The 16595-nt window shown below is 44.7% G+C and overlaps 1 protein-coding gene and 1 long non-coding RNA gene across 2 annotated transcripts in view; both read left to right on the top strand.

The window, feature by feature from the left end:
- met (MET proto-oncogene, receptor tyrosine kinase) overlaps positions 1 to 16595 on the top strand; it is a 236937-nt gene that overhangs the window by 182039 nt on the left and 38303 nt on the right. Inside the window, 4 exon segments of the mRNA XM_055649985.1 lie at positions 2520 to 2654; positions 4001 to 4168; positions 11999 to 12135; positions 16154 to 16318. Coding sequence (XP_055505960.1) covers positions 2520 to 2654; positions 4001 to 4168; positions 11999 to 12135; positions 16154 to 16318 — 605 coding nt within the window.
- Positions 2331 to 9992, top strand: LOC129706511 (uncharacterized). The gene is made up of 4 exons (XR_008725069.1): positions 2331 to 2654; positions 4001 to 4168; positions 8285 to 8445; positions 9849 to 9992. It is a non-coding gene; the product is annotated as an uncharacterized LOC129706511 (long non-coding RNA).

Raw genomic sequence — 16595 nt, 5'->3', positions numbered from 1 at the left:
TGTAGACAGCCACTTGATCAGGCAGGGGCATTGACGCATACAGACCTTCTGTACGGGTGCCAGGGGGTAATGGGGAGAAGGCCGGAGAATGGGATTAGGAGGGAGAAATAGATCAGCCATGATTGAATGGTGAAGTAGACCTGATGGGCCGAATGGCCTAATTCTGCTCCTATCACTTATGACCTTATGACCTGATGCAGAAAAATAGGATGTGTAGATGGACAGAAGATCCAAATGTCACGGTGGTACAGCGGTAGAGTTGCTGCCTTACAGCAAAATGCAGCACCGGAGACCCGGGTTCGATCCTGACTACGGGCGCTGTCTGTATGGAGTTTGTACGTTCTCCCCGTGACCTGCGTGGGTTTTCTCCGAGATCTTCGGTTTCCTCCCACACTCCAAAGTCGTAGAGGTTTGTAGGTTAATTGGTTTGGTTAATTAGCTTGATAAAAATATAAAATTGACCAAGTTAGCGATATGCAGAGTACTGCCCCGCTGACTACAAAATTCAGAAGGTTCAGAAGGATAGGCTGAAGGGTGTCTTTCCATGCTGACCAACTATATGACTGTATTCGGTTAAACATTCGGTTAGGTGTTGCTTTAATTAGTTCTCGTTATTTTTAGTTTATTTTAGTTTAGAGATACCGCGCGGAAACAGGCCCTTCGGTCCACCGGGTCCCTGCACGTTAACACTATCCTACACACACTAGGGACAGTTTTTACATTCACCAAGCCAATTAGCCTACATGCCTGTATGCCTTTGGCGTGTGGGAGGAAACCGAAGATCTCGGAGAAAGCCCGCGTGGGTCACGGGGAGAACGTACAAACTCTGTACGGACAGCACCCATAGTCGGGATCGAACCCGCGTTTCTGGCGCTGCATTCGCTGTAAGGCGGCAACTCTACCGCTGCGCCACCGTGAATTGAATGATTGTAAACAGTATATTGTTGCTGCACGCCTCAGTGAATCTTTAAATTAGCATAAAGGCACACAGTTGATGTGTTTTGGAGATGTTTCCAAGATCCTTGTTTCAGCTGTGTTGCCTCTATCTGCCCTTTACACCATTTTCTTCATGTTCTTCCTTCCAATATAATGGAAAATGTACATTTCTACATCTTAATGCTCAATGGCCTTGGCTTTACGTCAGGGAGGCTCAAATGCCAGGAACACTGCCTGGTTGGAAGCTTTATTTTATCTACAACCTTGAAAATGTTATTCTAACAGAGCTCTATCTTCTCAAAACCACCTCCACGTCCCCACCATGAGCTCTATGAGATTCCAAGGAAACTCAGCAATTTCCTGTGAAATTCCTGTGCGAGTGGCCAGCAGGAGCCACTTTGAAGAAACGGGCCTGTCCCACTTTCACAAGGTAATTCACGAATTTTCACGAGTTTTACCCTTGATTCAAACTCGCGGAATGTTCGTAGGAGTCCGTAGGAGTTCATAGATACATTGTAGCGGCTCGTTATGCTAGCCGTAGGTACTCGTGGCATCAGGTAAGCCGGGACGTTTTTTCCAGCCTGATCAAAAATGTCCACGAGTAAAAAAATGGTCGGGATGAAAGAAATTGCAACTTTTTACTCGTAAGGAAGGCATCGGAATAGTCGTGGGAATTTGTAGACATACTCGTAGGAGTTCGTAGATTAGCACGATCTTGATTTTTTTTTCAGGTCCTTTAAACTCGGCAGAGGTTTTGAATTAAGTTGTGAAAGTGGGACAGACCCTAAACAAGGAACTGCAGATGCTGACTTAAAGCCCTGTCCCACTGAACGAGTTCATTCAAGTGCTCTCCCGAGTTAAAAAAAAAAATCAAACTCGTGGTAGGCACGTAGAATTAACGTAGCGGGTACGTCAGAGCTCGGGGACGTCTCTTAGCGGCTCGTAACGCTAACGACAGGTACTCGGGAAGACTCGTTAACAGCAGGTAAAGTCGGGAAGACTCGTGAAGATTTTTCAACGTTGAAAAATGTCCATGAAAGCCCTGAGTACCTGCGAGCGGCCATTACCGTAAATCTCCGAGTTCGTATCAGGGCAAACTCGGGAGAACTCTTGGAATGAACTCGTACAGTGGGACAGGGCTATTACATTTTGAGTCTTTCTTTCTATCTTCATGGAATCCGAACTAAATCCCCAAAAGGAATCATGATTCTGCTGAGTATCAATATTTGTTATGAAAGACAACCATCTACCTCATTGGTGACCCTCGGACTATATTTGATTGGCCTTTGCTGGCTCTGCCTTTGCCCTACACGTTATTCCCTAATCATTCATCTGTACACTGTAACGGCTCGATTGTCATCATGTATTGTCTTTCTGCTGACTGGATAACACTCAACAAAGGCTTTTCACTGTACCTCGGTGCATGTGACAATAAACTAAACTGAACTGAGAATGTCAGGAGGAGAACCTTTGGTGCTGCAGTGAATTTGTTTTTTCTCATCAAAATGCGGCATCTTGTGACTTGTGACTCCATGAACAAATAAAAGAATGATTGAGAATTGCTTCATATTTCATCTCCACAGGTGGTGATTTCACGAGTCCAGCGGTCCACGCCTCATTTCACTTTCCAGCTGGATTCCAGTTCAGTATTCCCTGAAGTACTGGTCGAGCAATCCGGGTCGGAAAATGGCTACATCATCATCATTACTGGGAAAAAGGTACATGTCTATATGTAGATAACTTCATAACAATAGTCCCCCAAGTATTTTAATCACTACCTTCAAGTATTTACTTTAATAATACATCTGACCTGATTTTAGAGTGATGCAGTGTGGAAACAGGCCCTTCAGCCCAACTTGCTCACACTGGCCAACATGTCCCAGCCACACCAGTCCCATTTGGTCCATATCCCTCCAAACCTGTCCTATCCATGCACCTGTCTAGCTGTTTCATAAGTGTTGGGATTGTCCCAGCCTCAACTACCTCCTCTGGAAGCTTGTTCCATACATCCACCACCCTTTGTGTGAAAAGGTTACCCCTCCGATTCCTATCAAACCTATTCCCCTTCACCTTAAACCTATGTTCTCTGGTTCTCGATTCCCCTACTCTGGGCAAGAGACTGTGCATCTACCCGATCTATTCCTCTCATGATCTTATACACCTCTATAAGATCACCCCTCATCCTCCTGTGCTCCAAGGAATAGAGTCCCAACCTGATCAACCTTTCCCTACAGCCCACCATTGAAGGGATTTATCGGAGTCGCTGCCTCCAAAAGGCAGCCGGCATCATCAGAGATCCACACCATCCTGGCCACACACTCATTTCACCACTGCCATCGGGACAAAGGTACAGGAGCCTGAAAACTGTAACGTCTAGGGTCAGGAACAGCTTCTTCCCAAGAGCCATCAGGCTATTAAACACTACATCCTCATAAGCTATGTACTTCAATAGACTATTATGAATATTATTATAATTATTACTGCACCACTACTGTTTATTTTTTGAGTATGTGTGTATGTGTGTATATATATATATATGTATATGAAAGTACATATATACTTAAATGAAAGCCAAAAATGCGGGAATTGGGCAACATCAAGTGGAGAAAGCCAGTCAACATTTAAACACTTCAGATCAATGAACCTTCATCAGAATTTGAATCTGTAGTCGCCTAAAAAAGTCGCCTAAGTGGAACAGGCCCATTAGATCTTCGTTGCTAAAGGATTCATGGGATATGGGGAAAAAGCAGGAACGGGTTACTGATTTTAGATGATCAGCCATGATCATATTAAATGGCAGTGCTGGCACGAAGGGCCAAATGGCCTACTCCCGCACTTATTTTTCTATGTTTTCATGGTATCTTTGTCACAATAAAGTATGAGTATATCAGGAAGCAACACTTGAGCCTAAAGTACTTATTTTGACCCTGATCTGACACAACACAATATATCTGGTATATTATGATCAGTCAATGTTTAGTGTGGAATGGGGAAGCTATATTCATGTAATAAATTCCTATTTGTTTAAAGTTTAATTACCTCAATGTTTTTTTTCTCTCTCTAGATAAGCAAATTGCCTTTAACAGCTGCAAGGTGTGGCCATTTCTTGTCCTGCAGTAAGTGTTTAACAGCTCCGTCCTTCATGGGCTGTGGCTGGTGTAGTGGAAGGTGTTCCCGAAAGCAGGAATGCATGACTCACATGTTGAACATCTGCCCTGCTATTATCAGAGAGGTAAGAATTATCAAACTTTTCTGTGAAGTTTAGCTTCATGATGCCACTCGAGTAGTATTGTGATAATATTTTAGTATTTCGACTAAAAATGCATTCTGCTCATTTCTTCAATATTTTATAATGAATTACTTTGCCAACTAAAAATCCAGGCTTAAATTCCTTTGTATAGTGTTAGTACTTGTGCTTTTTGTGTTTTGTACTAGTATTGAGTAATATTGATAGCATTTAAGTATTTTAATTTTCTTCAACATTTTACAAACTAATAGCTATGCCAACTAAAAATCCAGGCATAATGTGCAGTACATCCCCTGAGCATGATGTGGTAGAAGGCAGTGCAATGGCACAGCTGGTAGGGCAACTACCTCAGAGTTCTAGGTTCGATCCTGGCGCCGGCTGCTGAGTGTATGGTATTTGCACGTTCTTCCCGTGGCCGTGTAGGTTCGCTCCTGATGTTCTGGTTCCCTCCCACATCCCAAAGATGTGCGGGTTTATAGGTTAATTGGCCTCTGTACATCTCCCTTACTGTATAGGGGATGGATGAGAAAGTGGGATAATGCAGAGCCAATGTGAGCGGGGAATAATGGTCAGTATGGGCCGAAGGGCCTGCTTCCTTGTTGTATCTCTACAAATATCCAAAGCACATCCCTTCAACAAAGTCAAATGTATTTGTCACTTGCACCCGAAGGTGCAGTGAAATGTGAGGAACACTGATGTATACTCACTCTGTCTTCTCTGCACAAGTGAAGCGTACACACCTGGTCAAATGTCCTGCACAGAGACTCAATCAAATTCTCTCTACTAGCACTCTCCTCTGCCTAGCGGAACTTATAAACCATATAACAATTTCAGCACGGAAACAGGCCATCTCGGCCCTACAAGTCCGTGCCGACACAACTTTATTTCCCTTAGTCCCACCTGCCTGCACTCATACCATAACCCTCCATTCCCTTCTCATCCATATACCTATCCAATTTATTTTTAAATGAAACTTGTCCTCACTCTCAACAAATTCTATTTGGACATCCCACTTCAAGTTAAAGGTGTAGCCATGGGCACTCACACTCACACTTCCTTTTTGTCAGTGACATTGAACAGTCCTTATTCCAAACGCACACTGGCACCATCCCCCAACTCTTGCTCCACTACATCGATGACTGCATCGGGGCTGCCTCCTGCACCCATGCAGAACTTGTGGACCTCATTCTTCACCACAAACTTCCACCCTGTCGCCACATTCACTTGCACCATCTCTGACATCTCTCTCCCCTTTCTTGATCTCTCTATCTCCGTCACAGGGGACAGAATATAGATTGACGTCTCAACCAACTGAATCTCACAATCTGCATTCCATCTCCTCCCACCCTGCCTCTTGCAACGACACTCTCCCACTCTCAATTTCTCCATCTCCACCATATCTGCTCCCAAGATGAAGCCTTCTATTCAAGGACCTGAGATGCCCTCTTTCTTTCGTAAACGTGGTTTCCCACTGTCAAAGATGGATCCCTCCTAAAGGGCCTGTCTCACTTTCACGACATAATTCACGACCTCTGCCGAGTTTGCCCTTGACTCGTACTCGCAACATGGTCGGTTACGAGATCATAGGAGGTCGTAGGTAGGTTGTAGCGGGTCGTGATGCTACTAGGTACTCGTGGCATTAAGTAGGTCGGGGCATTTTTCTAGCCTGATGTAAAATGTCCACGAGTAAAAAAGGCCTTGAATTAGGTTATGTAAGTGGGACATGCCCTTATTCTGCACTCGCTTCCCCTCCCCCCCTCTATCCATGTTCTCCTGAGATGCTGCCTGATCCACTGAGTTACTCCAACACTTTGGCTCTTGCAAGTTGGGGTTTGCTCATTCGGCAACTTCAAACACACCAAAGACGTACAGGTTTGTAGGTTAATTGGCTTGGATTGGTATAAGTGTAAATAAGTTGTCCCTGGTCTGTGTAGGATAATGTGCGAGGATCGCTGGCCGAAGGGTCTGTTTCCGCGCGGTATCTCTGAACTAAACCTCTGGCACGCACATTGGTGCAAAACTTAACTGGAGAACTGTGGCCTGATTTGGCATCAGTTAAAGGCATTGATTGTGGATTCTCTTTTAAGTATCTTCCTTGGTTTTTGCCCCTTTCCCTTCCTGACTGTAACTATGTCAAGCTTCTCCACTCAGGATGTACAAACCCAACAACTCATTGTGACACAATCGTGTTACCAAACCCACTGTTGCTCCCCTGTTACTGCCCTATCTCTGGAAGCTGCTGCAATCCCCTTCATCCCATCTACTCTCTTCCACTGATGCTTCATTGCCCCTTCATCTGCTCACCTGATCCTCCACAGCCTTACTTACCCCCTGCCCACTTGCCCTCCATCCCAGCGTGCTCTCAACCCATTCACAAGTCCCCGTATTGCTGTAGTGAAATTTGAGTTGCCATTGCAGCACACCAATAAAAATAAAACACAACATTCAAGAATTTGACATTAAACATAAAAAAACATCCCCCCACAATGGTTCCCACTGAGGGAAGGCAGCAAAGTCCAGTCCTCTTCCTCTTGTTCACCTGTGATAGCCTTTAGTGCAAGATGGAGCCAGTAAAGTCTGATCTAAGGTAGTCCGAGAGACTCCAACGAGGTAGATAGTAGTTCAGGACTGCTCTCTTGTTGTGGCTCTGTCAGGGTAAATCCAGATTAACAGGAGGACACTAGGTAATATGGTCGCCAGGGAAATTGCTGTAGGAAAAAGGTTGGTTGGTGGAAACATAGAGTGGACCAGGGAATCGTGAAGTGAATGGTTCCTGCTCCCTGCTGAATGATGGAGGAATGTTGTAGATGTGTTGATGGTGGAAGCTCTCTGAAAGTGGAGGACATTGCAGAGAATGATCTGCTGAATGCAAAGACTGGCCAGTTGGAAGGACCATTGTTCCATCCCAATGGAAAGGGCTAAGAGCAGAGGTGTAAGAGGTGGATGAGAAGCAGTTAAAATGTTTATTAACAGTTATTCAGAGGGGATAAGAAGGAAGACATTGATCTCATCCATTGGCATCACCAGTCACCTTGTATCGTACAAAACCAGAGTGGGAATAAGTCATCCTTGATCTCAAGGCAGAGAAAACCCCTGGTGAACCCCACGGAAGCAGTGATGAGGATTAGATAATGTATAGGAAGGATGTGGACTAAACCCAAAATGCTTCCCTTCCCTTGACCTGTTCGCTGTGGACAGATGCAGGTTTACACCGAAGATAGACACAAAGTGCTAGAGAATACCAACAGGACAGGCAACATCTCTGGATAAATGAATGGGTGACATTTTGGCTCGAGACCCTTCTTCAGACTGAGAGGGAGACATAGAGTTATTTCATCCAACAATCGCTGCGACTAGTTGTCCATTTCTCTCTGCCCTTTGGGTTTTATATCAATGTGCCATGACCAGTGCAGCTAGTTTCCACTTCCCGCAGAAGCACTCTGTACCTATACCTCTGTATCTACATCTGCAACTGACTCAGAAATTACGTCTTTGGTGCAAGAGTGTTTCACAGCTGAGAGTAGCCAGCCAACTGCCTGGATTGGTGCACTCAATATAGAAATCATCAAATCACTTTCCATTTTAGAAATGTCGAGTTTTCATATCTGCTGTATTGAATGATCATTGCTACTTGTATGACTAGAGTACCTGATGACTTGTCCCCTCAACACTAGACGTGAAAGGACTTATTCAGCATTATGATGAAGCACGTTTTGTTGACATTTAATTTGGAGATACAGTCTGCACCGACCAGCGATCCCTGCACATTAACACCACTCTACTAGGGACAATTTTACATTTATAACCAAGCCAATTAACCTACAAACCTGTACGTCTTTAGAATATGGGAGGAAACTAAAGTTCTCGGAGAAAACCCACACGGGTCACGGGGAGAACATACAAACTCCTTACAGACAGCACCCGTAGCCAGGATCGAACCCAGGTCTCTGGCACAGTACCAAGGCACCAGCGCCACCGTGCTGCCCTACAGTCTCTACATTACATTTTTATCTGCTCTGTTTAATGATTCGGGGAGTTGTACAACCAACGGTTTGCGAATGGATGCTGCTTGTTTCACTTTCTTGCTTTAACCACTTTCAGATCTCTCCGCTAACTGCCCCCTCAGAGGGTGGAACAAGGCTGATCATTTGTGGAAGGAATTTTGAAACCATGAAAATCGGTAAAGTAAGTGCTAAAACGACGGCCATAATTGTCGGAACTGCTCCCTGCAAATTGGAAGCAAACAGAAGCAACAGGAACAGGTATGCCAAGAATGTGTAATTCAGGCTAAATATTAACGTGATCTAACCCAATGTGGATTGCTGACATAACGCATAATGCCACTTCAGTATTTATTGTTATTGCACTTCAGTTTATTTGTACTGCTTCAGTTTTAATTATTACTAATTATATCACTGTAGAGTCATGGAGTCTTTACACAGTTGATAGACACAAAGCTGGAGTAACTCAGCGGGACAGGCATCATCTCTGGAGAGAAGGAATGGGTGACGTTTCAGGTCGAGAATCTTCTTCAGATTCTGGTCTCGACCTGAAACATCACCCATTCCTTCTCTCCACAGATGCTGCCTGTCCCGCTGAATTCCTCCAGCATTTTAAGTCTATCTTCATTTTAAACCAGCAAGCAGGTACTATAACAATATTTAATATGCATTTGGACAGGTACAAGGATAAAAAAGGTTTAGAGAAATATGGGCCAAACATGGGCAGATTGGACTAGTTTAGACGTGGCTTCTCGGTTGGAATGGGCAAGTTGGGCCGAAGGGCCTGTTTCCATACTGTATGACTCCATGCAATGTTTGCGGGACTCGAGGCAGTCTGTGGTAACTCCTCTCTGTCTGACAACACAGTTATGGACTTCCCTTGTTCTAGGCTATAGGACACTTCTCGATTGATCCCTACACAATGAATGATCCCAGTACATTCTCTCCAATTTCCACTAACAGATTCTGACTGACTAAAGTCTTGATTTTTGCTCCATCACCATCTTACCTGTTAAGGGCCTGTCCAATCTGCCAATCCAATTAACCCCAAATCCTCTACGTCTTTGGAGTGTGAGAGGGAACTGGAGAACCCAGAGAAAACCCACTTGGGTCATGTGGAGAAAGTACAAACTCTGTACAGACAGCACCCGTAGTCAGGATCGAACCTGGGTCTCTGGCGCTGTAAAGCAGTAGTTCTACTGTTATGCCACAGTGCTGCCCCTACATTCACTGTTCTCCCATTTTTCCCCTTGTAGTCATTGAATATCTGCAGCACTGGTTATGTGAATGCTCGCACCTCAGACTTTAGATCTGAATCTTCAGTGGGGAAAAAAAAGTTTTATTCAGATAAAGAAAATAATGAAAGCAAATCGATTGATCATACATTCATATTTTGAACATGAAGATAGATACAATTTGCTGGAGTAACTCAGTAGGACAGGCAGGATCTCTGGAAATAAGCAATTGGTGATGTTTCAGGTCGAGACCCTTCTTCAGACCCGAAACGTCACCCATTCCTTCTCTCCAGAGATGCTGCCTCTCCCGCTGAATTACTCCAGCATTTTGCGTCTATCTTCGGTTTAAACCAGCATCTGCAGTAACGAGGATGAATTATAATGTCTTATTTCCTGTTTTGTAATGTCAGTTAATTTTTTTTTTCAAAGACTTGTTTGCCTATTGGAAGCACTTAACGTCACACAAGATTATAATCCAGTCTACATTCATTTAACATTGAACAGAAATTTAACAACACAAGCCGTCGGCTTTTCTTTCGTGGTAAGAAATGTGGTTTTCTATTTTTGCATTGTTAGTATTCCTAATTTTATTTTTAATGTGATAACGTGACCTTTTGCTAATGATGTTAATTGTAAGCTGCAGCTGTCTTTTGAAGCATTTGATCATTGGTGGGGAGAGAGAGAGGGGGAGAGAGTCCCTCCCTCTGTATTAATCTGTACACAACCCACACAGAGCTATCATCCGGCCTCCTTTTCACATATGGTCATTTTCCTCTGGAAATTGAAGTACTGCAATAGTTGTTCATGCACTGACAAGCACAAACCTGACTCGTGGTATTAAATTGTCAATTTAAAATGTGAGCCAACTTCAGATAGATCTCCTCATAAATAGAAAGCTATTGGAGGAATGCAGCTGGAAGGAGGTGAGTGCCACTGAAATTTTAAATCCTTTTTAAATATTTTGAACTTGCCACTAAACTGGCTTGGCTTTCCTCCAGCTGGTCTGGTTTCCTCCCACATCCCAAAGACGTGTGGGTTTGTCGGTGAATTGCCCTTGGTCTGTAGGGAATGGATAAGTCTCAACTCATTCATAGTTCTATTCCAACTTGCAATCATTGGCTGGGCCTTTCAGTTGTTACAACATCCTCCCAAGCCCAACGTTTTCAGTTGAAGATTTCTCATGCTGCATGATCAGTGCATTTTTGCAGTAAATTTGCAGTGTGAGGCTTTGAGTTGCTGCTCCCGTGGTTGTCCCCAGAGATGTATCTGCAGTCTTATCCTGTCCAGCAAAGCTCATAGTTCTCGGCCAAAGCTGAGGCTCGGGCATTCCAATTAGCATCATCTTCACTGAATGTTTGATTGATTAAATGAGGGATTCAGCTTGGAAAGAGGTCCTGCAGCCCGATCCACACTGACCACCGACCACCCTTTCTATGTTATCCCTCTCCCTACACAATGTGGTTACAATGAACCTATAAACCTGCATGTCTTTGGGATATGGGGGTAACTGGAACACCCAGAGGAAGCCTTCATGGTCACAGGGAGAACATGCAAACTCCACACAGGCAGTGCCTGAGGTAAGGATTGAAGATCTCTCCTGGTCCCAGAACACTGATGCAATTATAAAGAAAGCACATCAGCACCTCCACTTCCTGAGAAGATTACGGAGAGTCGGTATGTCGAGGAGGACTCTCTCGAACTTCTACAGGTGCACAGTAGAGAACATGCTGACCGGTTGCATCGTGGCTTGGTTCGGCAACGTGTGTGCCCAGGAGCAGAAAAGACTGCAAAAAGTTGTAAACACGGCCCAGTCCATCATCGGCTCTGACCTCCCTACCATCGAGGGGATCTATCACTGTCGCTGCCTCAAAAAGGCTGGCAGCATCATCAAGGACCCACACCATCCTGGCCACACCCTCATCTCCCCGCTACCTTCAGGTAGAAGGTACAGGAGCCTGAAATCTGCAACGGCCAGGTTCAGGAATAGCTACTTCCCCACAGCCATCAGACAATTAAATTAAACTCAAACAAAAATCGGAACTTTAACAGCCTATTGCACTTTATATGCTTATTTATGTGTGTGTGTGTGTGTGTATATATTCAATGGTATATGGTCACACTGATCTGTTCTGTATTTATTTATTTATGCCTGCTATATTCTGTTATGCTGAAGCAAAGCAAGAATTTCATTGTCCTATCTGGGACACATGACAATAAACTCTCTTGAACTTGGGTCTCTGGCACTGAGACAGCAACTCTACCAGCTGCAACACTGTACTGTCCTCAAGTTAGAGAGGAGAAACTCATCAGGTTTTCTCCTGCAAATGCAGAAAAAAAAATAGTGACGAGAGATGTGATGCCCAAGGTTGAATTAAACCAGTTGGAAACTGACGTGGGCCCTGTTGAGAAGAGTGGTCATTTCTCAGAGAAGCCTGATGGCAGCAAATACCCACAGCCCCTTAATAATCAGCCTTCCTAAAGTACAGCGCACTGGTGTACAGGCAAACCCTCTGCTAATTCACATTCAAAATGAACGATGGAATTTGACCAATTTTCTTTTGTTTGCGATCGGGTGACAGAATCCCGCGATTACCAGCATCTCTCCCACTTATGGTTCAAAGTCTGGAGGGACCCGACTGACAATCACCGGCAAGTACTTGGACAGCGGAAACAGAAGGGAGGTTTCCATTGGAGGAAAAGCATGTGATTTAAAAAGGTATGTTTTTCTTTTTAAGAAACGTGGTTCATAGAAACATAGAAAGCAAGTAGGACATTCGGCCCTCCGAGCCAACACCGCCATTCAATATGATTATGATTGATCATCCAAAATCAGTGCCACGTTCCTGCTTTTTCCCCATATCCCTTGATTTTGTTAGTCCTAAGAGCTATATCTTACTCTCTCTTGAAAACATCCAGTGAATTGGCCTCCAATGCCTTCTGTAGCAGAGAATTCCACAGATTCACAACTCTATGGGTGACCCCCTGGTTCTGGACCCAACATCAAGAATATTTTTCATGCATCTAGCCTGTCCAATCCCTTAATAATTGTATATGATTCTATAAGATTCCCTCTCACCCTTCTAAATGCCAGTGAATACAAGCCCAGTCAATCCATTATTTCATCATATGTTAGTCTCGCCATCCCAGGAATTAAGCCAGTGAGCCTAATCTGCACTCCCTCAATAGCAAGAATGTCCTTCCTCAAATTAGGAGATGAGAACAGCACACAGTTCCAAAAGGAAACTGCATAAAACTCCAAAAAGGAAAAGGCACTAGATCCTATTTACTTGCTTCCCATTTTGCTTATTTGCATTATTGTGAGTTACGACACAATAGTTGCATAAGTAGAAGATTGTGGTTGCTGGAAATCTGAAATTTAATCAAGAGATCCAGGAAATACAAATTCACCTGAAGCGTCCTCTGAGTCTCCTTCCAAAGATGCTTCCTTCTCCACCCTGTATTTCAAGCAATTCCTGTTCTCAGTGCAGTCGTTACATAGTGTATAGGGTGACAGTATATTCATGTAATGTGTCGGCTAAAAACCCCTAAGGACTGAGGCAGTGGAAGAGGGCTCTGCCCGAGCCGGCTGCCTGACCCTTTTCCGGGGTCATGTCCGCGCCCGGGTGGTTTTAGAAAGGGACCACGTGCTGTCTACGGGCACCCTGGGCTCTGCGGGAGGTGGAATGTATTCTCAATAAGGATGGGGAAATTAGTTGTATGATATTCAGAATTTAAGAATATTTGTTTGACTTTGTATTGTGGTGGGTTTGTTTGTATTGTTTTGTGTTGTACATGTCATTTTTGTAAATAATTGATTTAAATTATTTTGGGTTTAAAAAAAAAAAGAAAAAAAAAGGCTGATGCAACTTTGAGGACCAACGAGGTTTAGATAAACTAAGTGTTCTTCCATAACTTGATCTGGCAAATAGAAGGTTTGTAGTCACTAATTAATAGTGGAGAACCCTTCGTTGGCCCAATGGCTCCATCTTCTGTTTCTGAAGAGAATTGTCACAGATTACACCAACCCCCCCAAAATAAATACAGGTCGATGTTTTTCATTCATGTGAAAATGAAAAACAAAAGTTCTGGCAGCTGGTGGAGCTGCTGCCTTGTACTGCCAGACACCCAGGTTTGATTCTGTTTGTGTGGACCTCTACCTCTGACTGCGTGCGTTTCCTCCGGGTGCTCCCATATCCCAGAGACGTGCGGATTAATTGGCCTCAAGATATCGCCCTTAATGTGGAGGGCGAGGTTGCAAAAGTGGAATAACGCAGGGATAATGTAAACGGGTGATCCATGGTCTGGGTGGAGTCGGTGGGAGGTGGAGCCCTTTTCCAAGCTGCATCTCTAAATTAAACTCCCCACAACACTGCAGATGTTAGAAATCAAAGTGCCGACCAACCTACTCGCGTTCCACACACAGATTGCATCGGTGGGAAGAGAAACAGAGACAGTACTTCAGTTGTTAATCGGTTAATCAGACTGCTCGCATCTGAATTTCATCAGTTCTGCTGAGGTTCTAAGCAGAGCTATGCATTTTATAAATTTATACTTCAATAATAGCAATCTAATGAACCAAAGCTTTCATTAGATTGTTTGCAGCAAGTAGAGGGGGCCATCGAGAACAAATGGGAACCCGGCATGGTAGGGGGGGGTGAGAACAAAGTAGGACTATTGGGGACTAATGAACACTTTGTAAAGGGCCTGTCCCACTTGACCGTCATGTGCGCCTCATTTACGCATCATATGTAAATTGGTCGACGAGTCGTGATGCGCAATGTCGCTCGCAAATCACTCGTCATCATGCGTCAGCACAACTATATGGTGAGCGTGACGTCATTGGAATACGTCACCGTGTGTCAACGTCCTTGCGTCAACTTCCTGCCGCACGGTGACGTAACCATGCGTCACGTGATACACGTGAGACGTCGGGACGCCAATGCGTTGGTGTGCGTACCCAATGCGTCAGCGATACGTCACGCAGGTGGCGTGCGAGGATTTTGTTCTTATACTAAATCCTGGAGCGCCGCGCGCCACCGCATACGATTCCACGCCTCACCATCCGCATCGCATGCGCGCCCCACGTGTCTCGACACGTCGACCTAATTTACATATAAGGCGTAAATGAGGCATAAATGACGGCCAAGCGGGACAGGCCCTTAACTTTGTCAGAGCCCTTTGTCAGTGACTCTTTACATACTTGCGTATGGCATTCAAAACAAAGAATTTCACTGTGACATGTCACGTGTGATAATAAAGTATCAAACAAATAGAAAGTAGGCCTCGAAGCCACCAGAGGCCTAGGCTGCAGTGTGGCACAGCTTGGGTTGCTGCTACTCATGTGCAGTGTGGGTTCAATCCTAGCTTCCCATGCTGTCTGTATGAGACTTAAAAGGGTCCCGACCTGAAACGTCGCCCATTCCTTCCCTCCAGAGATGCTGCCTGTTCCGCTGAGTTACTCCAGCATTTTGTGTCCGTCTCCCCATTACAGTGTTTGTTCTCCGGGTGCTCCAACATTCCAACGCGGGCGGTTTGGTGGGTTAATTGGCCTCTGTAAATTATCCCGATCGCACGGTACAAATGTGTGATTTGTCTTTTTTTTCTCAATAGGGCAAATATCTTATTCCAGGATAGACACAAAATGCTGGAGTAACTCAGTGGGACAGGCAGCATCTCTGGAGAGAAGGAAGAAGTCAGAAGAAGGGTCTCGGCCCGAAACATCACCCATTCCTTCTCTCCAGAGATGCTGCCTGTCCCACTGAGTTACTCCATTTTGTATCTATCTTTGATTTAAACCAGCATCTGCTGTTCTTTCCCACACATCCTATTCCAGAAATCAGTAAAGAATCTGCGTTGCACTATATCCAAGGCAAGTGAATTCTAGACCCTTTTTTGCCTCTGTCCCACTAAGGAAACCTGAACGGAAACCTCTGGAGACTTTGTGCCCAACCCAAGGTTTCCGTGCGGTTCCCGGAGGTTGCAGGTGGTTGCCGGAGGTTGCCGGAGGTTGCAGGTAGTGGAAGCAGGTAGGGAGACTGACAAAAACCTCCGGGAACCGCACGGAAACCTTGGGTTGGGCACAAAGTCTCCAGAGGTTTCCGTTCAGGTTACCTAAGTGGAACTGGGGCATTTCTCTGTACTGATGGCATTTAGGATAAAACCCCTAGTACCATCCCAAATTGTCAGTTATCCAAATGAACTTTGGGTCACTTGCTGTTGCACCATGGAAAGTATCAGACTTGGCCCAAAGCCACGCACTCTCAGGGCCATTCTGCTGCCAGCTTCCAGCAAAGTCGGTGGTAAGCCACCTAAAGCAAAGCCCAGTTTACTGTCCAAGATAGACACAAAAAGCTGGAGTAACTCAGCGGGTCAGGCAGCATCTCCGGAAAAAAGATATAGGTGACGTTTTGTGTCGAGACCTTTCTTCAGACTCGTCTTCAGTCACTGGTTCAGTCTGAAGGGTCTCGACACAAAGCGTCATCCATTCATTCTCTCCAGAGATGCCGTCTGTTCCGTTGAGTTACTCCAGCTTTTTGTGTCTATCTTCTGTTTAAACCAGCATCTGCATCTCCTTCCTGCACTGTTTAATATTTTTTTGGGTTTCCTGCCTGCAAGGAAATGGACCTGGAATTCTGTGTGGTTTTTAATTTGGTTTTGCTGTACTCCAGATGGATTCAACTCTGAAGCCAATTATTAAGTTAACCTCCGTGTCTTTTTAAACACATGTATTTCAGCATTTCTGAAACAAAGATTGAGTGCTCGACTCCAGCCCATGCTTCCATGCAGATGTATTCTGTGGTTTTGAAAATAGATGCCGCCGTCCGAGAATTCAAAAATCAATTCCTATATGTGGAAAATCCAACAATCACTGAGATTTATCCAGTATGGTCATTCTGCAGGTGAGACATGTTCATAAGTGATAGGAGCAGAATTAGGCCATTCGGCCCATCAAGTCTACTCTGCCATCATCCTATCTCCCTCTGGCTGATCTATCTCCCTACTAACCCCATTCTCCTGCCTTCTCCCCATAACCCCCGACACCTGTATAAATCACGAGTCTATCCGGATAAACGGGGTCTGATTAGGAACAGTCAACATGGATTTGTGCCTGGAAGGTCATGTTTGACTAATCTTCTTGAATTTTTTAAAGAGGTTACTAGGGAAATTGATGAGGGT

The sequence above is a fragment of the Leucoraja erinacea genome, chromosome 19, assembly GCF_028641065.1.
Source record: "Leucoraja erinacea ecotype New England chromosome 19, Leri_hhj_1, whole genome shotgun sequence".
Lineage (NCBI taxonomy): Eukaryota > Metazoa > Chordata > Chondrichthyes > Rajiformes > Rajidae > Leucoraja > Leucoraja erinaceus.
This window is presented reverse-complemented; position numbering and strand designations above follow the sequence as displayed.